General features: G+C 69.5%; 2 protein-coding genes across 3 annotated transcripts; both read left to right on the forward strand.

Moving 5' to 3' along the window:
- Window positions 1–536: 536 nt before the first annotated feature.
- SSR4 (signal sequence receptor subunit 4) lies at window positions 537–2,411 on the forward strand. Its single transcript, XM_075738772.1, has 6 exons — window positions 537–693; window positions 881–999; window positions 1,092–1,166; window positions 1,257–1,346; window positions 1,444–1,509; window positions 1,934–2,411. Exons 1-6 carry the CDS (start codon window positions 639–641, stop codon window positions 2,036–2,038), a joined length of 510 nt encoding a protein of 169 aa, XP_075594887.1. The 5' UTR covers window positions 537–638; the 3' UTR covers window positions 2,039–2,411.
- Window positions 2,412–2,836: 425 nt separating this feature from the next.
- On the forward strand, window positions 2,837–20,305 carry L1CAM (L1 cell adhesion molecule). 2 transcript variants are annotated; one of them, XM_075738701.1, is made up of 28 exons: window positions 2,837–2,908; window positions 5,290–5,396; window positions 5,687–5,701; window positions 6,033–6,138; window positions 6,235–6,422; window positions 6,932–7,054; window positions 7,556–7,726; window positions 8,115–8,226; window positions 8,347–8,531; window positions 9,431–9,562; window positions 10,014–10,157; window positions 10,920–11,031; window positions 11,135–11,301; window positions 11,746–11,905; window positions 11,992–12,116; window positions 12,377–12,478; window positions 12,819–13,016; window positions 13,390–13,460; window positions 14,101–14,326; window positions 14,742–14,860; window positions 15,001–15,226; window positions 15,538–15,660; window positions 16,188–16,361; window positions 16,617–16,739; window positions 17,156–17,320; window positions 18,848–18,979; window positions 19,344–19,416; window positions 20,072–20,305. In XM_075738701.1, exons 1-28 carry the CDS (start codon window positions 2,859–2,861, stop codon window positions 20,286–20,288), a joined length of 3,846 nt encoding a protein of 1,281 aa, XP_075594816.1. In that variant the 5' UTR covers window positions 2,837–2,858; the 3' UTR covers window positions 20,289–20,305. The 2 variants fall into 2 exon arrangements, with proteins under 2 accessions (XP_075594816.1, XP_075594817.1); XM_075738702.1 differs by lacking the exon at window positions 5,687–5,701.
- Window positions 20,306–22,427: the final 2,122 nt, after the last annotated feature.

Genomic DNA, 22,427 nt, shown 5'->3' on the forward strand with positions numbered 1-22,427 from the left:
AGCGCCACAGAAGTCGCGGCGGCCATTTTGTGCCTGGGAGGCGCGGGGCGGCGGCGCATGCGCGGGACTCTCTCGGATTCGCCTCAGACGGGAGCGGGAGAGGCGGTGCCGCCCGCCATTTTGTACCGGACCGAACGTCGCCCGTGGGCGGAGCCCTTTCCCGACCAGCTCTTCATCCCCGTTTTGGGGCGGGGAAAAAAAAAAAAAAACAACTTAAAAAAAAATATTAAAACCGTCGGGGAGAGCCCGGACCCCCGTCCCGCAGCGGTTGCCATGGAAACGCTGAGGTTAAGGAGTCGCGAATTGGCGCCGGGCGCATGCGCCGGGGCTCGGCCGCGCCTTTCCTGGCACCACCTCACCGCACCACATAAGTCTCGGCCGCCATTTTGTCCGGCCGGCGGCGGTTACTGCGCAGGTGCACCGCTTGGCCCCGCCCACCTCCGACGACAGCGGTGGTGGCCGGGCCACGTCGCGTTGCGGAGCAGGCGCCCGCGAAAGGAGAAAAGCGCGCTTCCTATTGGCCGAAGCTCGCTCGACAGCCCGCCCCTGGGTGTCGATTGGGCGCGCAGCAGCGACGGGCGGCGCTGATTGGCCGTCGGGCGAGGGTCTGTGGCCGGAGGGCGGTGCGGCCGGCAGTCATGGCGGCGCTGGCAGTGCTGGCCGGGCTGCTGGCGGTGGTGCTCGGCGCCGCAGGTACATGGGGGGGACCCGGCGGGGCTACGGGGTGGCCGGGGGGGTCCTGAGGTACCCCCGGCCCTTGGGGGTTGAGTGTCCCGGGCCTCCCGGGGCTGGGGGGCTCCATGGGTGTGGGGTGTCCCGGGATAGTGGGGCCTGTGAGGGCCCGGTTCGTCCCGGTCCTCACGGTTCCCCCCTCCCGTAGGCGAGCCGTGCCCCGAGCCCACCATCGTGCCTTCGTACTACACTACCTCGGACGCTGTTATCTCCTCCGAGAGCGTCTTCGTGGTGGAGATCTCGCTGGCCTGTAAGAACGGCGCCCAGGTGAGTCCCCGCGGACGGGGGTACCGGGGAGGGGGGGCATGGTGGGCGCTGCCGGGGCTTCCCCGCGTTCCACCGCCACCCTTTCCCCGCAGAACGTGGCTCTCTACGCCGATGTCAACGGGAAGCAGTTCCCCGTCACCCGGGGGCAGGACGTGGGACGCTACCAGGTGAGCCCGGGGTCCCCGGGGAGGGCACCCGGAGGGGGGCGCGGAGGGGTCCGGGGGTTCAGCGCCCTCCATCCCTCCTCCACCCCGTAGGTCTCCTGGAGCCTGGAGCACCGCAGCGCCCAGTCGGGCACCTACGAGGTGAAGTTCTTCGACGAGGAGTCGTACAGCGCCCTGCGCAAGGTGGGCCCCCCGCCCCACAGCAGGGGTTTCTCTTGGGGGAGCACCCCGGGGTGCCCCCTGCCCGGCTCCAAACCTGCTTTTATCTCTGCACCCCCAGGCTCAGCGCAACAACGAGGACGTTTCCCGAATCCGGCCCCTCTTCACCGTCAACGTGGACCATCGGGTGAGTTGGGGGAGGGGTTTGGGGTCCCTCTGGGTTTGGGGGGGTTCTTGGCGTGGCTCACTCTGCATGCAGGGGTGCACACATGGGGTTTTGGGGAGAAATCTGGGCGATTCAGGCGTGTTGGAACATCTGTGGATGACCTGAGAGTGTTGCCGGGATGGTTGCTGGGGCTGCGGCTCCTCTCAGAGGGGTTTAGGGGGTCCCCAGGGTCTTGGGGGGGGGGGGGTTGCAGGGGTGTCCCAGGGTTTTGGGGGGGCACACGCTGGGATTTTGGGGCAGATTCTGAGGATGGGCCCTGCGGGGTTTAGGGGCACCCTGCGTGACTGGGGGGTGCTGGGGTTTGGGGGGGGGAGGTTTTGGGGGGGCACAGGAGGGTTTTGGGGAGACAGCAGTGACACCTCTCCCCGTTCCATCGTTTCTGCAGGGCGCCTGGAACGGTCCCTGGGTGTCGACGGAGGTGGTGGCGGCTGCCATCGGCCTCGTCATCTATTACCTGGCCTTCAGCACCAAGAGCAGCATCCAGGCGTAGGCCCCCCCCCAAAACACGGACACACCCCCCCCCCCAATTACAGCCCCCCTGAGGGGGTCCCCATGTCCTGGTGGGGAGCGGGGTGTTGCCACTAAAATTGCCCCGCTCCCCCCAGAATAAAGAATGTCTGGGGCGGGGCTGAAGGACCTCCCCAAAGGGGAATGGCTGGCTGGGGCTGGGCCCCAAAAAGGGGGGAGCCCTCCCCTGAGGTGGGGGCGGCTTTGTCATGGGGGAGCCCCCCAAATGAAGGGGGGGGTGTCTACCCTTAGCCCCCAAAGCTGGGGGTCTTGAGGGTCCCCCCCCACGATTGCTGCAGGGGGGTGTCCCGAAATGCCCCCCCTGTGGCTGTACCCCAATAAAGGCCTGCCCCCCCATCTCCCTGTGTCTGTTTTGGGGGTGCCCCCCCCCCCATCCCACCCCCCAGGGACCCAGATGTTTGGGCTGCTCCCTGCTGGCTGATGACATCATCCCTGTCTGGGGCTGGGTGTGATGTCATCAGTGACAAAGCGGTCTGACCTCATGGGGGGGGTTCCTGGGTCCCTGGGGGTGGGGGCGGGGGTGGAGTTTCCCATCATCCCCTGGGCGGCTGCCAGGGTGTGGCTGCCGGGAAAGGGCTGGGGGGGGGCTACCCCTCCCCCGGGCCTCTGGGGGGGCTTCCCCCACCTCGCACCCCCCTATGGAATGGGGGGGGGGGGGGCTGAACCCCCCCCCCACTGCCCCCCCCATGGCTCAGGGTGTGGCCGGGGGGCGTGTCCCAGCGGGGAGGGGAGGGGCGGTGGGCGGGGCCAGGGGGGCGGTGGGCGGGGCCTGCGGGCGGATTATGTCAGCCCCGCGGCAGCCGCAGCCCCGAGCTGGGAGCGGCGAGAGCAGGTAGGGCCGGGGGAGGGAGGGGGGGACACGGACGGATGGACGGACACCCCCCGGGGGTGCGGGGCCAGGGCTGCCCGGGGCTGAGGGGAAGGGCTGTCGGTGGGACATTTACGGGGCGGGTGGTGCTGAGGGGAAGGTGCGTCTGCGGGGATGCCGTAGGGCTGGGCTGAGGGGAGAGGGGAGGGGGGGGGTCCTGGGCGAGGCGGGAAGCGCTGAGGGGCTGTGGGGGTGTGGGGCGGGAAGCGCGGAGGGGCCGGGGCTGAGGTAAAGATGGATCTATAGGGTGTCGATGGGGCTGGGCTGAGGTAAAGGTGGATCTATAGGGTGTCGATGGGGCTGGGCTGAGGTAAAGGTGGATCTATATGGTGTCGATGGGGCTGGGCTGAGGTAAAGGTGGATCTATAGGGTGTCGATGGGGCTGGGCTGAGGTAAAGGTGGATCTATAGGGCGTTGGTGTGGTTGTGTTGGGGTAAAGGTGGCTCTTTAGTGTATTTACGGGGTTGCGCTGAGGTAAAGGTGGTTCTACAGCGTTTTATGGGGACGGGGCTGAGGTAAAGGTAAGTCTATAGCGTCTTTATGGGGCTGGGTTGAGATAGAGGTGGTGCTGTAGGGTCTCTATAGCGCTGGGCTGAGGTAAAGGTGGTTCTATAGCGTCTCTCTATGGGGCTGGGCTGAGGTAAAGGCGTCTCTGTGGGCAGCGGGCTCTGGGTCCTCCCAGAGGCGGGAAGCACGGAGGGGCTGCAGCTCCGTGGGGTGGGCAGCGCTGAGGGACCGGGCTGAGGTAAAGGTGGGTCTATGGGGTGTCTATGGGGCCGGGCTGAGGTAAAGGTGGGTCTATGGGGTGTCTGTGGGGCCGGGCTGAGGTAAAGGTGGGTCTATGGGGTGTCTGTGGGGCCGGGCTGAGGTAAAGGTGGGTCTATGGGGTGTCTATGGGGCCGGGCTGAGGTAAAGGTGGGTCTATGGGGTGTCTGTGGGGCCGGGCTGAGGTAAAGGTGGGTCTACGGGGTGTCTGTGGGGCCGGGCTGAGGTAAAGGTGGGTCTACGGGGTGTCTGTGGGGCCGGGCTGAGGTAAAGGTGGCTCTATAGGGTGTCTGTGGGGCTGGGCTGAGGTAAAGGTGGCTCTATAGGTTCTCCGTGGGGCCAGGCTGAGGTAAAGGTGGATCTATAGGTTCTCTGTGGGGCTGGACTGAGGTAAAGGGGGTCCTGTGGGGGCTGTGAGGGGCCGGGGCTGCATGGGGAGGGGGTCGAGAGGGTCTCTATAGGGGCGGGGAGCTCTGTTGGGGGCTCTATAGGGTCTCCGTGCAGGCTCTGTGGGTCTGAGGGGCTCTATAGGATCTCCGTGGGGTCCCTGTGGGGACAGGGGCCGCTGGGGGGGCTCTGTAGGGTCTCCGTGGGGTCCCTCAGAGCACACGGAGCTCTGGGGGGGCTCTATAGGGTCTCCATAGGATCCCGGCCCGCGTCCAACAGATGGGTGGGGCCGGCGGGGGGGCAACGGGGCTCTGTGTGTGTGTGTGTGTGTGGGCCCGTGCGCGGCACACGCGTGTGAGGACACGATGTAACCGGCCCCGACAGCTGCCCCCGGCCCCGTCACCCCACGGCTGCCCCCCACCGCCGTGACGGGCCGCGGCCCCGCTGGGGCTGGGGTGGGAGGGGGGGGCCGGGCGCCTGGGTGTCTGTGTCCGTCCGTGTGTCCCCGGCCCCCCCCCCCCCCCCCATCCCGGTCATTTCCCTACAGGTGCCGCGGGCTTCCCGCCCCCCACCTGCAGCACCGGCCGCCTGGGTCCGGGGGGGGGGGGGGGTGGGCAGGGAGGGGCCCGGATCCCTGGGTGCCCTTCTGGGGGGGCGGGTGTGTGTGTGTGGGGGTGTGCGTGTGTCATTGCCCGGTCCCTCCCAGCCCACCCCCACCCCAGGAATGCGGGGTCAACAAGGGACCCTTGTTCCTGCCGGGGCCGCCCCCGCTTCCGCCCCGGGGGCCCTCGGGGGGGGGGGGGGGGGGCGTGGGTGGGGGCTGCCCGGGTCCCTCCCGCGGGGAGGGGGGGGGAGGGAGCTGTCCCGGAGCCCGGTGCGCTGTCCAGGGTGCTGACGGAGGGGGGGGAGGGAGGGAAGCTCTCGGGAGCCGGGGGGGGGTTGGGGGGTGTCGCTCGGACGCCTGGGTCCCGAGCCAAGGTGACAGGTTCCCCTCATTAGCCGTTGCCATGGTAACGGGCGCATCCGTGGGGGGGGAGGGGAGGGGAGGCGGTGGCCGCCACACAATGGAGCGGGGGGGGGGGGGGGATGCCTGGGTCCCCCCCGGAGGGGGGGCTGACAGCCCCATCCCCCCTTCCTCCCTGAGTCACCCCGTTCCCCCCCTGCCCCCTTCCCCCCCCCACCCCCCACCCCAGGGCCCCGCTGCCGCCGGCCCCGGCCATGGCTCTGCCCCGGGGGCTCGGCCTCCTCCTGCTGCTGGCGCTGGGGGGGCCCGGCGCCGCCATCACCATCCCCCCGGAGTGTGAGTGGGGCGGAGCTGGGGGGGGGGAGGGCCTTGCACGAGGGCGGGAGGGGCTTGCACGCTTGCACGAGGGCTGCTTGCACGAGGGCTGCCTGCGCCTTTGCACGAGGACCCCTCGCACGCTTGTCCCCCTTGCACGACGACTCTCTCCACACTCACCCTCCCCCCCCGCCCTTGCACGAGGACCCCTGGCACGGCTGCTCACAAGGGCCCCAACGGCCCCGCACGCCCGGGGGGAGCCCCCGCTCACCGCTGTGTCTCTCCCCCCTCTGCCCCCCGGGACGGTGCAGATGGTCTGCACGAGCGTGAGTCTGGGGGGGGGTCCTGGGTGGTTCTGGGGTCCCTGGGGAGGGGCTGGGGGGCTCTGAGGACTTTGGGGGGGGGGGCTCTGTGGGTCCCTGGGGTCTCCAGGGGGGTTCCTTGAGGTGCCCCACGTTGTGCTCAGCACCCTGGGGGGTCTGTATGGGGGCCCTGGGGGGTGGCAGGGTGGCCTGTTGGGGGTCTGGGGTCCCCAAGTGTCTTCGGAGGGCTCCTGGGGGCCCCGAGGGGGTCCCTGTGGGTTTGGGGAGGGGTCCTTGGAGGTCTTGGGGGTGCCCATGGGGTCCCCAGGGGTCCCACCCACTGACCCCCCCGCAGTCCTGCAGCCCCCCGAGCTGACGGAGCAGCCCCCAGAGCAGCTCGTCGTCTTCCCCAGCGACGACGTCGTCCTCAAATGCTCCGCCAGCGGCAACCCCCCTGTCCAGTGAGTGTCCCCACCGTGTCCCTCCCGCGTGTCCCCCCTCTGTCGTGTCCCCCCCGCGGTGACGGTGCCCCCCCCCCGACTCCGCTTCGCCCGCAGGTACCGCTGGACGCGGGAGGACCAGCCCTTCGTCCCCGAGGAGCACCCAGGGGTGACGGTGGTCCCGGGAGGGGGGACCCTCATCATCAACACCAGCCTGGCCGGGCGCCTGCAGGGCCGGTACCGCTGCTTCGCCACCAACGCCCTGGGCACCGCGCTCTCCCTCGAAGCCCACGTCATCGCCGAGAGTGAGACCGGGACCCCAAAACCCCCCGGGCACCCCAACACCCCCGCCCTCGGCGTCCACCTGGGCGGGCTCCACCCCCTCCTGGGTGCCCCGAATCCCCCCTGGGTGACCCAAAACCTGCCCTGAGGGTCCCCTGAATTCCTCAAAAGCTGCCCTGGCATCCCCAGAGCCCCATGGGGGTCCTGAAATCTCCCCCAGGGGTCCCCTAAAATCCCCATGGGAACCTCCAGATCCCACGGGCTCCCCCCAGATCCCCCCCCCCCCAATTTCCCTGCCACGACCCCTCACTCAAGGCCTGGATGTCCCTGCCTGGCCTGGGGGGGGTGTGAGGGGAACCCCCCAAATGCAGGGGTCCCTGGCTGCTTGGGGGGAGCGGAGGGAACCCCCTGGACGCTGGGGTCCCTGGCTGGTTTGGGAGGGCAGGGGGAGCCACCCCAGACACGGGGGTCCCTGGCTGGTTGGGGGGCCCCCCCGGATGCCTTGCCCTCCCCCAGCTGTTGTGCTCCCCAGACACGCCGCAGTGGCCCAAGGAGAAGGTGGTGCCGGTGGAGGTGGAGGAGGGGGACCCCGTGGTGCTGCCCTGCGACCCCCCCAAGAGCGCCGTGCCCCCCAAGATCTACTGGCTCAATAGCCGTGAGCAACCTGCACGGGGCTGGGGGGGGGGCTGATCCTGCACCCCTTGTATGCGACTCCCCCCGGACCCCCTTAACCCCTCACCCTGCTGCACCCCCATACTGCCCGTGGCACCCCCCAACCCCTCTGCACCCCCTTACCCCCATAACCCCCCCTGCACCCCCATAACCCCACTGACACCCCATAGCACCCGGGATCCCCCTGATTCCCCCCATCACCCCATTGCACCCCCGCTGCACCCCACTGCTCCCAACCCTGCTGCACCCACTGGGTTCCCATTACCCCTGGCCCCCCAATAACGCCCCAGGCCCCCCCTTGCCCCTCGCTGTGCCCTGGCGCCGGTGCACCCCACACTTCCCTCCCAACCCCCCCCGAACCCCATTTCCCCATTCCCTGTGCCCCCCGCGGGCGGGACAGGAGCCTGGGGGCTGCGGGGACCCCCTGACACCCCCACACACACCCCGTGTCCCCCCACTTTCTCTGCCCGCCCCCCCCCCCCAGGCATCGTGCACATTGCGCAGGACGCCCGGGTGAGCATGGGGCAGGACGGGTTCCTCTATTTCGCCAACGCGCTGGTGGGCGACAGCCACCCCGACTACATCTGCCACGCGCACTACCTGGGGCCGCGCACCATCATCCAGAAGGAGCCCCTCGACCTCCGCGTCGCCCCCAGTACGTGGGGACCCCCAGCATCCCCCCCCAGCACCCCCAGAGCCCCGCGGGATCTCTAACACCCCCCCCCGGTGGATCCCCCCAAAGTCACTTCTACGGGGGACCCCACCTTAAACTCTCCTACACCCCCCTAGCGCCCATAAAACTGCCCCCTCCCAGCAGAAGCCCCCCCCCCCCAAACCCGTGGGGGTCCGCCAACAGACAAACCCTGCTTTGGGGTTCCCCCCCCCCAAAAAAAAATAAAAACAAACCCTGGAGGAGACCCCCGCTCCTTGGGGGGATGGTGTGGGGAGGTCCCTTGGTGTCTGGGGGGGTCGTTGAGAGTACGGGGGGGTGCTGAGGGGGTCTCTGGGGATGCCCCCCCCCCCAACACCCCCCTTCCCCCCAGGTAACTCGGTGCAGTCCCGCCGTCCCCGGCTCGTGGTGCCCCAGGACCCGCAGCCCCCCCACGTCGCCCTGCGGGGGGGCACCCTGGTGCTGGAGTGCATTGCCGAGGGGCTGTGAGTCTGGGGGGGGCTCGGGGGGTGCCGGGAGGGTCCCTGGGGCGCTGAGGGAGGGGGATGCTGGCGGGGGGGGGGTGTCCCGGCCCCCTCCCCGGTGACGCGTGTCCCCCCCCCCAGCCCCACGCCGGCGGTGCGGTGGCAGCGGCTGAACGGGCCCCTGCCGCGGGGCCGCGTCTCGCTGGAGAACTTCAACAAGACGCTGCGGCTGCGGGCGGTGGAGGAGGCCGACGACGGCGAGTACGAGTGCGTGGCCGAGAACAGCCAGGGCCGGGCGCGTCACAGCCACCTCGTCACCGTCGAGGGTACGGCGCGCTGGGGGAGCTGGGGGGACTGGGGCAGGAGCTGGGGTGGGAGCTGGGGAGACTGGGGTGGGAGCTGGGGGAACTGGGAGGTGCTGGGGTGGGAGCTGGGAGGTGCTAGGATGGGAGCTGGGGGAGCTGGGATGGGAGCTGGGGGGACTGGGAGGAGCTGGGGTGGGAGCTGGGGGAACTGGGGTGGGAGCTGGGGGGACTGGGAGGTGCTGGGATGGGAGCTGGGGGAACTGGGAGGTGCTGGGATGGGTGCTGGGGGAGCTGGGGTGGGAGCTGGAGGGACTGGGGTGGGAGCTGGGGGAACTGGGATCTGCTGGAATGGGAGCTGGGGGAGTTGGGAGGTGCTGGGACGGGAGCTGGGGGAGCTGGGATGGGAGCTGGGGGGACTGGGAGGCACTGGGATGGGCGCTGGGGGAACTGGGAGGCACTGGGATGGGCACTGGGGGAGCTGGGAGGTGCTGGGATGGGAGCTGGGAGGTGCTGGGATGGGAGCTGGGAGGAACTGGGATGGGAGCTGGGGGAACTGGGAGGCGCTGGGATGGGAGCTGGGGGAACTGGGAGGCGCTGGGATGGGAGCTGGGGGAACTGGGAGGCACTGGGATGGGAGCTGGGGGAACTGGGATGGGAGCTGGGGGAGCTGGGAGGTGCTGGGACGGGAGCTGGGGGAACTGGGAGGCACTGGGGGAACTGGGAGGCACTGGGATGGGAGCTCGGGGAACCAGAATGGGTGCTGGGGGAACTGGGGGGCACTGGGATCTGCTGGGGTGGGCAGCGGGAGATACTGGGAGGCGCTGGGGCGGGCGCTGAGAGGCGCAGGGTGGCTCAGGGGGGGCCCTGGGGGGACAGCGGGGGGGGGGTGTGTGTCCCTGACGCCCCCTCCCGCCCCGCAGCGGCCCCGTACTGGGTGCGTCGCCCCCAGAGCGGGGTCTTCGGCCCGGGGGAGACGGCGCGGCTGGACTGCCTGGTGGAGGGCAAGCCCCGGCCCCGCGTCGCCTGGCGCCTCAACGGGGTCCCCATCGAGGGTACGGGGGGGCTGGGGTCCCTGGGGGGGGGGTGTGGGGGTCCCTGGGGGGGGTGTTGGGGTCCCTGGGGGGTTATTGGGGTCTCCTGGGGGGGTCCTGGGGGCTGGAGGGGGGTGGGATTCCTTTGGGGGGCTCTGGCTTTTTCTCGGGGGGGGGGTTCTTAATGGGGGGGGGGGGTTGTAATGGGGTTCCCGGAAGCCAGAGGGTGGTGTGGGGGGGGTGTCCCCGCGGGGTTTGGGGCGTCCCTGGAAGGTTTCAGGGTCCCTGGGGAAGACGTTAGGATCCCGGGGGAGTGTGCTCCCGGGGAGGCAGTCGGGGTCCCCGGGGAGGCAGTGGGGGTCCCCGGGGGGGGTGTTGGGGTCCCCGGGGGGATGTTAGGGTCCCCGGGGGGGTGTTGGGGTCCCCGGGGAGGCAGCGGGGTCCCGCGGGTGCCCTCACCCCGCCGTTGCAGAGGCACCGGGAGCCGGCCGGTGGGCGGTGCGGGATGGGGCCCTGGTGCTGCCCCGCCTGGAGCCCAACGACACGGTGGTGGCGCAGTGCGAGGCGCACAACCGCCACGGGCATCTGCTGGCCAACGCCTTCGTCTACGTCGTGGGTACGTCGCAGCGGGGGTGTCGCGACCACCGGGACCCCCATCCCCTGCCCAGGGCGTTTCCCCCCCGCCCCCGAGCAACCGCATCCCCGCGGTGACGGCGTGCGTGTGTGTCCGTCCCCGGCTACAGCCGCTTTCTCCCTGGCGACTGTCGCCGCGGTGACGGTGTTCCCCAGCCACAGGTGTGGTCCTGGCCGGGCCCACGTCCCCATGGCGACCACATCCCCCTTAGCAACCACTTCCGCCTTAGCAACCGCATCCCCACGGCAACCACATCCTTGGGGTGTGTGGGGGGGGGGTTGACCGCATCCCCACCGCGACCGCATCCCCGTGGCAACCGGGCCTCCCCGGCAACTGCATCCCCCCTAGCAACCGTCCCTGGGTGACACCCTTCCCTGGCAACCCCTTAGCAACCAGCCCCATGGCAACGGTGCCCCCCCCCCCCCCCCAGCAGCCCCCTCCATCGCCAAGCGACAGGCCCCTCGCCTGGCCATTACCATGGCAACCCTGCCTGGAGGTGGTTGCTGTGGCAACCTGCCTGATCAATCGCTGCTCCCACGGCAACCCTGCTGGGCAGCCGTTGCCATGGTGATGGCTGCCTCTATGGTAACCGGGGGTACCCGTTGTCATGGCGATGGCTGGGGCTGCCTTGATCTTCTGGGAGGGGAGTGGGGGTTTTGGGGGGGTCCGGAGGGGGGATTTGGGGGCCTGGGGGGGGTGGGGGTGTGTCCAGGCACCCCGTTCACTACCCCGCGCCCCCCCCAGAGTTGCCGGTGAAGATCCTGACGCCAGATGAGACGCCGTACGCGGTGGTGGAGAACCGGACGGTGTTCCTGCACTGCCAGGCCTTCGGGGCCCCCGCGCCCACCGTCGAGTGGTGAGACCACCCCCCCTGCCCCGGGATCCCCCCCCCACCCCACCCCGGGGTCCCCAGCACCCCCCCCGACACTCTGCTCCCCCCCCCCCCCCCAAATTCCCAGGCTGACGCCGGGGCTGGAGCCGGCCTTGCAGGACGACCGCGCCTTCGTCTTCACCAACGGGACCCTGCGGCTGGGCCCGGTGGTGCGGGGGGACGGCGGCCCCTTCACCTGCCAGGCCCACAACGCCCACAGCAACACCAGCGTCGTCGCCCACCTCAACGTCAAAGGTACCGGGACCGCCGGGACGCCCCCCAACCCTGGCCCCCCAGATCCTTCCCGGTGTTCCCCTGAATCTTCCTGGGATCCACCAGAGTCTTCCGGGGACCCCCCCAAATCCTTCCTGAGGTTCTTACATCCTTCCTGGGACCAGCCCAGAGCCCCCCTGTGTCTCTTCTGGGACCGCCGAGAGGTGTCCGGGTCCCCCCAAATCCTTCCTAGGATCCTCCAGCCCCCCACCTCTCCCCCGAGTCTCTTCTGGGATCCCCCAGAGCCTTACAGAACCCCTCAAATCCTTTCTGGGAGCTGTCCTGTGCCCCCCCCCAAATCCTTCCCAGGGTCTTCTCTCTCTTCCCCCCCCGATCATCCCTCAGACCCCCAGAGACCCTTCTGGGGTCCCCCCCCCTAAATTCTTCCTTGGCTTTTCCCCGTTAACCCTTTGCCACCCTCGCCAGCGGCGACACGGATCGAGGTGCCCCCCCAGAGCACGACTGCGAAGAAGGGGGAGACGGTCACCTTCCGCTGCGTGGCCGCCTTCGACCCCGGGCTAGCCCCCCACGGCCTCGAGTGGCGCCGGGACGGCCAGCTGCTGCACGAGACGGCTGACAGCGACAAGTGAGGGGGGCCAGGGTGGAAATTGGGGGTCCCGCGGGCCCCCCCCCCCCACGAGGTGGCTGACGGCGCCCGCCCCCTCCCTGCAGGTACTCGCTGAGCGGGGACACGCTGACGGTGGCCGGGGTGGACTACGCCGACCAGGGGACCTTCTCCTGCCGCGCCTGGACCCTGCTGGACGCCGTCGAGGCCGAGGCGCAGCTCCGCGTCGTGGGTGAGCCCCCCCCCCCAAACCACGGCACGAGGGGGGGAGACGTGAGACCCTACCGTGGGCCCCCCCCCCCCCCAAATCCTCCCCGGGGTGCCGCCGCGCCCATGGCTGGGTCTGCCCCGGTTACGCCTCTATTACCCCAGTTCTGCTGTGATTCTGCCCCGGTTATCCCAGTCCTTCACCAATTTCTCCTGGTTTTGCCCCAGTTTTGCCCCAGTTTTGCCCCAGTGCCCCCCACTAACTGCCCTGACCCCCCCCTCCAGGCCGGCCGGGCCCCGTGCGGGAGCTGCAGGTGCTGGAGGTGGGCGAGCGCCAGGTCCGGCTCACCTGGACCCCGGGGGACGAGCACAACAGCCCCGTGGAGAGTATGGGGGGCTGGGGGGGGGGTTTGGGGGTCCCGGGGGGGGGTTTGGGGGGTCCCGGGGGTCTCCAGAGTGGGACTGAGGGGGGATCTGGGGTGTCTGGGGGGAGTTTAGGGCTGTTGGGAGGGTCATGGAGGGGGGGCTGGGGGGGCTTCAGGGGGTCCTGAGGGGATTTGAGGTGTCAGGGGGGGTCAGGGGGGGTCTTCGGGGGGGGGTTCAGAGGTCATGGGGGCGCTGAGGGGTTCAGGGGGGTCTCCTGGTCTGGGGGAGGAGGGTGGAGGTGGTGGGGATTCAGGGGTGTCGGGGGGTTTGGGGGGCACCCCTCATAGCTCCCCCCCCCCAGAGTTCGTGGTGGAGGAGGAGGAGGGCATCTTCGCGCCCGGGCGGTTCGTGGAGCGGCTGACGGTGCCGGGGGGGCAGCCCTGGGCCCCCCTCACCCTCTCGCCCTACGGCCGCTACCGCTTCCGGGTGCTGGCGGCCAACGCCTACGGGCGGGGGGAGCCCAGCGCCCCCAGCGCCCCCATCGCCACCCCCCCCGCAGGTGAGTGCCCCCCCCCAGCACCCCAAAACCTCTATCGGCACCCCCTCAGTGGGTAAGTGTCCCCCCCAAATTCCACCCGGGGACCTCCCTGGTGCCCCAGTACCCACCCCCCCCAGCAGGTAAGTGCCTTCCAGGCACCCTGGGGACCCCAAAACCCCTTTGTGTCCCCCCCCCAAAATTCTTTTGGGGACCGTGAACCCCCCCAAGTTACCCCAAATCCCCCAAACCCCACCCCTACCCCCCCATATCCCACATCCTACTGGTACTGACCACCCAAAGGGGTTGGGGGGGTGTCTCTGAGCCCCCCCAAAAGGGTCGCTGGGAATTTGGGGGGGGCTCTGAGCCTCCATTTCACACACCCCCCCACCCCCAGCCCCCGAGCGCTACCCTGGGGGGGTCAAGGGCGAAGGCAACGAGACCAACAACCTGATCATCACCTGGCAGGTACCGGGGACCCCGGCGTCCGCGATGGGGGGGCTGGGGGGGGCTGGGGACCCCAACAGGGGTTTGGGGGGATCGGGGGGGGGGGCTGGGGCAGGTTTGGGAGGGGCGGGAAGGTGTGGGGTAGGTTTTGGGGGGGGGGCTTGGGGTGGGTTTAGAGGGGCTCCCTTCGGCTTGGGGGGCTCAGGGCAGGTTTGGGGGGCTTGGGGGGGGGGCTTGGGGGGGTCTCTCCAGCTTGGGGAGGGTTTGGGGGGGTCAGAGGGGCCCAGAGCTGGTTTGGGGGGGGGGGTCCTCCAGCCTGGGGGAGGGTTTGGGGGGGCTCAGAGGGGCTTGGGGTGGGTTTAGGGGGGGTCCCTTCGGCTTGGAGGGCTCAGGGGGGCTCAGGGCAGGTTTGGGGGGCTCGGGGGGGCTTGGGGTGGGTTTGGGGGGCTCAGAGGGGTTTGGGGGGGGGTCCCTCCAGCTTGGGGTGGGTTTGGGGGGGGGTCAGAGGGGCCCAGAGCTGGTTTGAGGGGGGGGGTTCCTCTGTCTCCGGCCAGGTTCTGAGGGGCACGGGGCAGGTTTGGGGGGGTTCTGGGGATGGATTTGGGGGTTCGGGGGTGGGTGGTGGCGGGGGGGGGGGGGGGCGCTGAGGCTCTGCCCGCAGCCGCTGGCGCCGGGGGAGTGGAACGCGGCCGAGGTGCGGTACCGGGTGCAGTGGCGGGCGCTGGAGCCGACGCTGGGCCGCTGGCACGAGGAGACGGTGGGGGGCCCCCCCGTCGTGGTGGGGGGCACCCCCACTTTCAGCCCCTACGAGATCCGGGTGCAGGCGGTTAACGACGCCGGGAAGGGCCCCGAGCCCCCCGTCGTCGTCGGCTACTCGGGAGAGGACCGTGAGTTGGGGTGTCCCCCCCCAAAAAAAAAACCCCAAACCCTCCTCTGCGGGCTGGGGGGGCAATTGTGGGGGGCAGAGAGGGGGATGATGCAAAATCTGGGGGTGCTGGGAGACCCTGAGGTGGGGGGACCCCAAATCTGGGAGTGCTGAGAAGCACCGAGGTGGGGGGAACCCCAAATCTGGGCTGGGAAGGGGGAGAGACCCAGATGTGGGGGTGCGTTTTTGGGGGGTGGGGGGCCCTCCGGGATTAACCCATATCGGGGATGGGGTTGGAGGCTCCCCGTTTTTGGGGGGGGGGGTGTCTCTATCTGGGGGTCTCTCATGGGATGCCCATGTCCAGGGTCCTCCAGGGGTTCACAGTTTTGGGGAGAGGGGGGGTGTCACACTGCTTCCCCCCCCCCCCCATTTCCCAGTGCCGCTGGTGTACCCCGAAAACGTGGGGGTGGAGATCCTGAACAGCACCAGCGTGCGGGTGCGCTGGAGCCTGGCGGGGCCCCCCCAAGACCTGCGCGGGCACCTCCGGGGATTTCGGGTAAGGGGGGGGGGGGACGACGGACGGGGGAGGGGATTTGGGGGTGCAGGGGGGCTGCGGGGGGGTGCGGAAGCAGTTTGGGGGGGGGTCCCCGCTGCCTGACGCACCCCCCCACCACACACACGCCTTCTCCGCCCCAGGTGCTGTACTGGCGTGAGGGCTGGGTGGGGGAGCGGGCGCGTCGGCAGGCCCCCCCCGGCCCCCCCGGAGGGCACCCCGGGGTGCTGACCGTGCCCGGCGAGGCCAGCGGGGTGCTGTTGGGGGGGCTGCACCCCTGGAGCCGCTACCGCCTCCAGGTTGTCGTCTTTAACGGGCGGGGGGATGGCCCCCCCAGCGACGAGATCCGCTTCGACACCCCCGAGGGAGGTGAGGCCCCTCCTGCCTCCCCCACGCCCCCGAAATCCCACCTGGGGATCCCAGGGGACACCCCCCCCCCTCAGCCCAGTATTGGGGACCCCCACAAACCTCCGAGAGCCCCCAACTCCATCCTGGGGACCCCCAAATACCCCCAGGGACCCCCCCAGCACCCTCCCGGCTCCCTTCTGTCCCCAGCATGGCTGCACCCCCTTCCTGTTCTGGGGGGGGTCCCCTCTGTCCCCGGGGGGGCTCCCCACGCTCCCTGGGGGGGGCACCCCCACCTCGGTGGTTCGGGGGTCCCTGATGCTGCCCCCCCCCAGTGCCGGGCCCCCCCGAGGAGCTGCGCGTGGAGCGCGTGGGCGAGACCACCCTGGCGCTGGAGTGGAAGCGCCCGCGGCACCCCAATGGCGTCCTCACTGGGTTCCTGCTCCAGTATCGCCAGGGTCCGTTACTGGGGGGCACTGGGAGTAATGGGGGGCACTGGGGGGGTAATGGGGGGTACTTGGGGGGGCTACAGGGGGGCACTGGGGGGTAATGGGGGTACTGGTGGGGGGGTACAGGGGGGCACTGGGGGTTAATGGGGGCACTGGGGGGTAATGGGGGTGTACTGGGAGTGCACTGGGGGGTAATGGAAGGCACTGGGAGGCACTGAGGGGGTAACGGGGGGGCACTGGGAAGCACGGGGGGGGCACTGGGAGCACAGGGGGGCACTGGGAGTACAAGGCAGGCTCCAGGGATGCTGGGAGGGGCACTGGGAGCACTGGGAGGGGATACTGGGACTGCTGGGGCACTGGGAGCGCACGGCGGGGGGCACTGGGGGTGTTTGGGGGGTCCTGCCGGGGTAGGTGGCTGTTTGGGGGGGGGGGGCTGGGAGGTGCGTGGGACCTTGGGGGGGCGTTGTGGGGGGGTCCGGAGGGGCGCAGGGTGTTTGGGGGTGTGGGGGTGCTGAGCCTGTGACCCCCCCCCGCAGTGAACCAGACGGAGGGGGGGCTGCCCTACGAGATCTCCTTCCCCCCCGGGACCCTCAACACCACCCTGGGGCGCCTGGCCCCCCGCGGCCGCTACCGCTTCGCCCTGCGCGCCCTCACCCGCCTGGGGCCCGGCCCCGCGCTGCTGCGCCAGGGCAGCCTGCTCCCCGAGCCCGGTGGGTACCCCGATACCGCGGGGGGGGCTTGACACCGCCGGGGGGGGGGGGCCCCGAAACAGCCAGAGGGACCCTGAAACCGCCAGAGGGGCCCCGAAACTGCCACAAAATGGGCCGAGACCCCCCCCAATGGAGGGCTCGGAGATCACCAAGGGAGCGCCAAAACCACCGGGGGCCCGGCGAAGTGGGGGGGGGGGGGCGACAGGGGGGGATCCCCTTGTTTTTTGCTGAGCCCCCCCTGCCCCGTTCCCGCAGTGCTGCCGGTCCTGGGGAACGTGATGGTGGGCGAGGTGGGGGAGGACTTCACCGTCCTGCACTGGACCCTCGCCCACCCCCAGGCCAACATCGAGTTCGAGGTCCAGTACATGAGCAAAACCAGTAAGGGTGGCCAACTGGGACTGGGGGGGGGGGTGGGTGTCAGTGTGGGGGCTCCCAAGGGGGGGGGGGAGGGAGATGGGGGGGTGAAATGGGGTTTGGGGAGTCGCTTGGGGGGCTCTGGGTAAGGGGGGGGGTGGGGTTGGGGTGATCCTTGGGTAATGGGGGGGGGCGATGTGGGGTGGGGGAGAGACAGATGTGGGGTGGGGGGGACGGACGTGGGGTGGGGGGGACGTGGAGTTGGGGGGGTCCCACGGGGATTTGGGGGAACCTCTGGGTACATTTTGGAGGAGAACGGAGCTTGGGACATCCCAGGGGTGTGGGGGTCTCCTGTGGGGTGTGTGTGTGTGGGGGTCTCCCTGCTGCCCGTGACCCCCCACCCCTCGCACGTGTGTGTGTGTGTGTGTGCCCCCCCGCAGCGGAGGAGCCCTGGCGCACCTCGGGCCACGCCAACTCCACGCTGGGGCTGTACCGCCTGGGGGACCTGCGCCCCGGCACCTCCTACCGCGTCCAGTTCGTGGGGCGCAACCACTCGGGCGAGCGCGTGGCCTTCTGGGAGAGCGAGGTGCAGACCAACGGCACGCGTGAGTCCACGCCGACCCCCACGGTGCTTCCCCACCTGCTCGCGGACCCCCCTCAAACACACTGCCTTATCGTGGGCAGCCTTGAAACCTCCACTGCTGTGGCCGGGACCCACGAAACCACCTTTTTCCCCCCCCAAGAGGAGCCCTGACACTGCCTCCAGCTGAGTCAGGGCACCTCGAAACCACGTTTTCTCCCTAAGGGACCCCCCAAACCCCATGCAGCTGCCTGAGGGCCCCTTGAAACTGTTTCCCCTCCCCCGCGGGGATCCCTGAAACCTCCCCCAGCTGCTTCGGGCCCCCTTGAAACCACGTTTTCTCCCTAAGGGACCCCCCCCAAACCCCATGCAGCTGCCTGAGGGCCCCTTGAAACTGTTCCCCCCCCAGCTGCTTCGGGCCCCCTTGAAACCACGTTTTCTCTCTAAGGGACCCCCCCAAACCCCTTGCAGCTGCCTGAGGGCCCCTTGAAACTGTTCCCCCGCCCAGCTGCTTCGGGCCCCCTTGAAACCACGTTTTCTCCCTAAGGGACCCCCCCCAAACCCCATGCAGCTGCCTGAGGGCCCCTTGAAACTGGCCCCCCCCCCCCCCCCCGGGGATCCCTGAAACCTCCCCCAGCTGCTTCGGGCCCCCTTGAAACCACGTTTTCTCCCTAAGGGACCCCCCCAAACCCCTTCCAGCTCCCTGAGGGCCCCTTGAAACTGTTCCCCCCCCCCCCGGGGATCCCTGAAACCTCCCCCAGCTGCTTCAGGCCCCCTTGAAACCACGTTTTCTCCCTGAGGGACCCCCCCAAACCCCTTGCAGCTGCCTGAGGGCCCCTTGAAACTGTTTCCCCCCCTCCCCGGGGATCCCTGAAACCTCCCCCAGCTGCTTCGGGCCCCCTTGAAACCACGTTTTCTCTCTAAGGGACCCCCCCCCAACCCCTTCCAGCTCCCTGAGGGCCCCTTGAAACTGTTCCCCCCCCCAGCTGCTTCGGGCCCCCTTGAAACCACGTTTTCTCCCTAAGGGACCCCCCCCAAACCCCATGCAGCTGCCTGAGGGCCCCTTGAAACTGTGTGTGTCGTCCCCCCCCCCCCCCGGGGATCCCTGAAACCTCCCCCAGCTGCTTCGGGCCCCCTTGAAACCACGTTTTCTCCCTAAGGGACCCCCCCCAAACCCCATGCAGCTGCCTGAGGGCCCCTTGAAACTGTGTGTGTCCCCGTCCCCCCCCCCCCGGGGATCCCTGAAACCTCCCCCAGCTGCTTCGGGCCCCCTTGAAACCACGTTTTCTCCCTAAGGGACCCCCCCCCAAACCCCATGCAGCTGCCTGAGGGCCCCTTGAAACTGTTCCCCCCCCCAGCTGCTTCGGGCCCCCTTGAAACCACGTTTTCCCCTGAGGGACCCCCTGAGTGCATGGGGAATCCCCCGAAACTGCTTTTTCCCCAGCTGGGGGTGCTGGACGGGGGATCCCCGACTCCGCTTCCCCCCCCCCCCCTACTGACCCACACCCCCCCCGCCCCATATCGTGTGTCGTCCCCCCCCCCAACCCCGCAGTGGTGCCAAGTCCCGCGGGCGGCTTCGCCACCGAGGGTTGGTTCATCGGCTTCGTCAGCGCCGTGGTGCTGCTGCTCCTCATCCTCCTCATCCTCTGCTTCATCAAGCGCAGCAAGGGGGGCAAGTATTCGGGTGAGCCCAGAGCCCCCCCCCCTGCTGCACAACCCCCCCCAGGGGGGGCACTTGGGACCCCGCAGCCTCCCTTGGTGCTACAGGGGGGGGTCCCTAAGTTAAGGGGGGGTCCCCACGGCTTGGGGGGGGTCCCTAATTTCTGGGAGGGGCTGGTGGGGGTCCCCAAGGCTTGGGAGGGGGGGTATTTGATGGGAAGGGGGCAGCAGGGGGGGATTGGGAGGGGCCGCATGGGGCCGGCTCTGTGGCTTTGGGGGGGGGTGTGTGTTCCTTAGGCCTGGGGGGGTCCCCAAGGGCTGAGGGGGTCCGTGCGGTCCCCCCGGGGGTCCGTGCCCCCCCCCCCGGACCGACCCGTGCCCCCCCGCAGTGAAGGACAAGGAGGACACGCAGGTGGACTCGGAGGCCCGGCCCATGAAGGATGAGACCTTCGGGGAGTACAGGTGAGGGGCGGGGCCTGGGCGGGGTGGGCGGGGCCTGGGCGGGGTGGGCGGGGCCTGGGGCAATGGAGGGGGCGGGGCCTGGGCCGAGGGGGCGGGGTCTGGGCCGAGGGGGCGGGGCTTACCGCAGTGGGCGGGGTCAGAGCTGCTGGGCGCCCTCTGCTGCACCCCGCCGTACTGCCCCCCCCCAATTACCCCCTCTGGCTAATTACCCCCCTCTGGCTAATTAATCACACGCCTCCTCGTTAATTGCGCCCCCCCACCCCACCCCCCTTTCCTGCTTTCGCCCTGTCTCTCCCCTGCTGCCGCCTTGGCTATCGCAGGTCCCTGGAGAGGTAAGGGGGGGGCCTGGACGTGCGTCCTCGTGCGAGGGGGGGTGTCCTTGTGCAAGGGAGGGGTCCTCGTGCAAAGGAGGGGGTCGTCGTGCAAGGGAGGGGGTCCTCGTGGAAAGGAGGGGGTCGTCGTGCAAGGGAGGGGTCATCGTGCAAGGGAGGGGTTGTCGCGCAAGGGAGGGTCCTCATGTAAGGAGAGTCCCTCGTGCAAGGGGGAGGGTGCGTCCTCGTGCAAGGGGGGGGGTTTGTGTCCTCGTGCAAGGAGGGGGGCGCGCGCGCGCGCGTTTGTCCCCCGCGTCGAGCGCCGTCCGCCGTTGCCGTCGCAGCGACGCGGAGGAGAAGGCGTCGGGCAGTTCGGGGCGATCGCTGGGAGCCCCCGGGGCGGCGCTGGGGAGCGACGACAGCCTGGCGGGGTACGGGGGCAGCGCCGACGTCCAGTTCAACGAGGACGGCTCCTTCATCGGGCAGTACAGCGGCGCCCGCGGGAACGCCGCCGGCAGCTCCGGCCCCGCCAGCCCCTCCGCCGCGCCCCCCCTCGATTAGCGGGGGGGGGACGGACCCCGCCCGGGGTTGGGGACACCCCCACCCCCCCCACCCAGTGGGACCCCAGCACTGAGGACCCAAGGGGATGTGCTCTCCCCCCCCCCCCCCCCCCAAATTTAAGGGTCCCCCTGCGCTGCCAAAAAGGGGGGGAGCCTGAAGTGGAATGGGGGGGGGGGGGGGGCCTGGCAGAGGGGGTGCCCACCCCCCCCCCCCAAAACCCAGCCCCTCACAACGGGGGGGGTGGGGACCCCCGCTGGACTTTTAGCCAAAAAACCCAAGGGCCCCCCCCAGCGCTGGCTGCAGGGGGGCCCCGACGCCTGGGTTCTCTTTAGACCAAATTTGGGGGGGGGGGTGTGTGTTTGTCCCCCCAAATTTCAGCTCCCCCCCCCCAATAACCCTTTGGGGTCCCCCCCGACTCCTCGGGATTTTGGGGGGGGGGGGAGCCCCCCATCACACCCCCCCCCATCTGAATGCATCTCACGGCGCGGCCTTGGCACCCCCCCACGAGCCGACGGGCCCCCCCGTGGGGGGGGGGGGCTGCACCCCCAAACCCCCCCTGCACCCCCAAAACCCCTCTGCCCCCCCCAACCCCCCCCCCGCCCCCCGTGCGCTGTGTCGTAGCTGCGTTAGCCCCCCCCGTGTGCCCCCCCCCCCCGGGAAAAGAAGCGGAAAAGGCCCAAACGGCCCCAAAACGGCAGCCGAGCCCCTTCCCCCCCCCGTGTACCCCCCCTCGTGTGCCCCCCCCGCCCCCTATACATCCACCCCCCTATACATACTGTACATACCCCTTGTACAAAACCACGTTGGGGAGAAAAAAAACTGCAAAAAAGGGGAAAAAAATAATAAAAAAAACCCAAAAACCAACAACCCCCAACCCCCCCCCCGAAATAAAGGAGGAACCTGCCGGGAGGGCGGCTGTGGGGTGCTCTATAGGGGGGATGTATGGATCCTGGGGGTGTCTATAGGGGGTGGGAGGGGGATGTATGGATCCCGGCGACGTCTATAGGGGGTGGGGTGGTCAGCAGAGGCTGGAGGGGTTCGGGGGGGTCTATAGGGGGCTGGAGGGGCCTATAGAGCCTTGGGGGGCGGATAGCGGCTGGTAACGGTCTGGGGGCCTATAGACGCACGGAAATGTATAGGATTCCTGTGGGGGCTATAGAGGCTGGTAAGGGGGGGGCAGGAGGGCCGTGGGGGATGTAAGGGATCTATAGGCACGTATAGGGGGCCGTGCGGGGGTTTGGCGGCGGTACGGATGCTGCAGGATTTGCAGGAGGGCTATAGGGGGTCTATAGGGACCCCGTGGGGGTAGAGGGGTCCCCGAGGGGTCTGTCGGTGACGTATATGGGGCTGTGTGGCTCTGGGGAGGGTCTATAGGAAGCTATAAGGGTCCGGGGGGGGGGGTTTCTGCGAGGGCCTGGGGGCTCTATGTGGTGATGTGGAGCAATGTATGGGGGCTATAGGGAGTCCACATGGGGGTACAGAGCCCTGGAGGAGATTTGTGGGGGCTCAAGCGTGTCGGTGGAGCTCTATAGGGGGCTATAGGGGGTCTGCAGAGGGTCTATAGGGGTCTGTGGAGCTCTATAGGGGGCTATAGGGGGTCCGCAGAGGGTCTATAGGGGTCTGTGGAGCTCTGTAGGGGGCTATAGGGGGTCCGCAGAGGGTCTATAGGGGTCTGTGGAGCTCTATGGCGGCTATAGGGGGTCTGCAGAGGGTCTATAGGGGTCTGTGGAGCTCTATAGGGGGCTATAGGGGGTCTGCAGAGGGTCTATAGGGGCTCTATAGAGAATTGGGGGGCCATGGGGGGTCTGTAGGGGTCTATAAGGGGTCTATAGGGGTCGGTAGAGGGGCATGGGGGGCTATGGAGGGTCGGGGGGGGTCACTGCGGGACATATGGGGGCTGTACAGGGGATGTATCGGGGATCTATAGGGCCTGTACGGGGCATGTGTAGGGGATGTATAGGAGATCTATAGGGATCTATAGGGGCTGTACAGGGCATGTATAGGGGATCTATAGGGGATCTATAGGGGCTGGGGGGGGTGTAGAGGGGCTCCATAGGGGCTGTTGGGGGCTGCTGGGGGGGGGGGGGGGGCCCGTGGGCGTGTCCGCGCGCGCGGGGTGGGCGTGGCCAGAGCCGGCCC

The sequence above is a fragment of the Balearica regulorum genome, chromosome 35, assembly GCF_011004875.1.
Source record: "Balearica regulorum gibbericeps isolate bBalReg1 chromosome 35, bBalReg1.pri, whole genome shotgun sequence".
Lineage (NCBI taxonomy): Eukaryota > Metazoa > Chordata > Aves > Gruiformes > Gruidae > Balearica > Balearica regulorum.

Bases quoted from the DNA above. Each gene is read 5' to 3' on its own strand.
- SSR4 (XM_075738772.1), top strand. From the start codon at position 639: ATGGCGGCGCTGGCAGTGCTGGCCGGGCTGCTGGCGGTGGTGCTCGGC. The intron at 1,000-1,091 runs GTGAGTCCCCGC...CTTTCCCCGCAG, and splicing joins CCTGTAAGAACGGCGCCCAG to AACGTGGCTCTCTACGCCGA. The intron at 1,510-1,933 runs GTGAGTTGGGGG...TCGTTTCTGCAG, and splicing joins CCGTCAACGTGGACCATCGG to GGCGCCTGGAACGGTCCCTG.
- L1CAM (XM_075738701.1), top strand. From the start codon at position 2,859: ATGTCAGCCCCGCGGCAGCCGCAGCCCCGAGCTGGGAGCGGCGAGAGC. The intron at 9,563-10,013 runs GTACGGGGGGGC...CCGCCGTTGCAG, and splicing joins CAACGGGGTCCCCATCGAGG to AGGCACCGGGAGCCGGCCGG. The intron at 12,479-12,818 runs GTATGGGGGGCT...CCCCCCCCCCAG, and splicing joins GCACAACAGCCCCGTGGAGA to AGTTCGTGGTGGAGGAGGAG.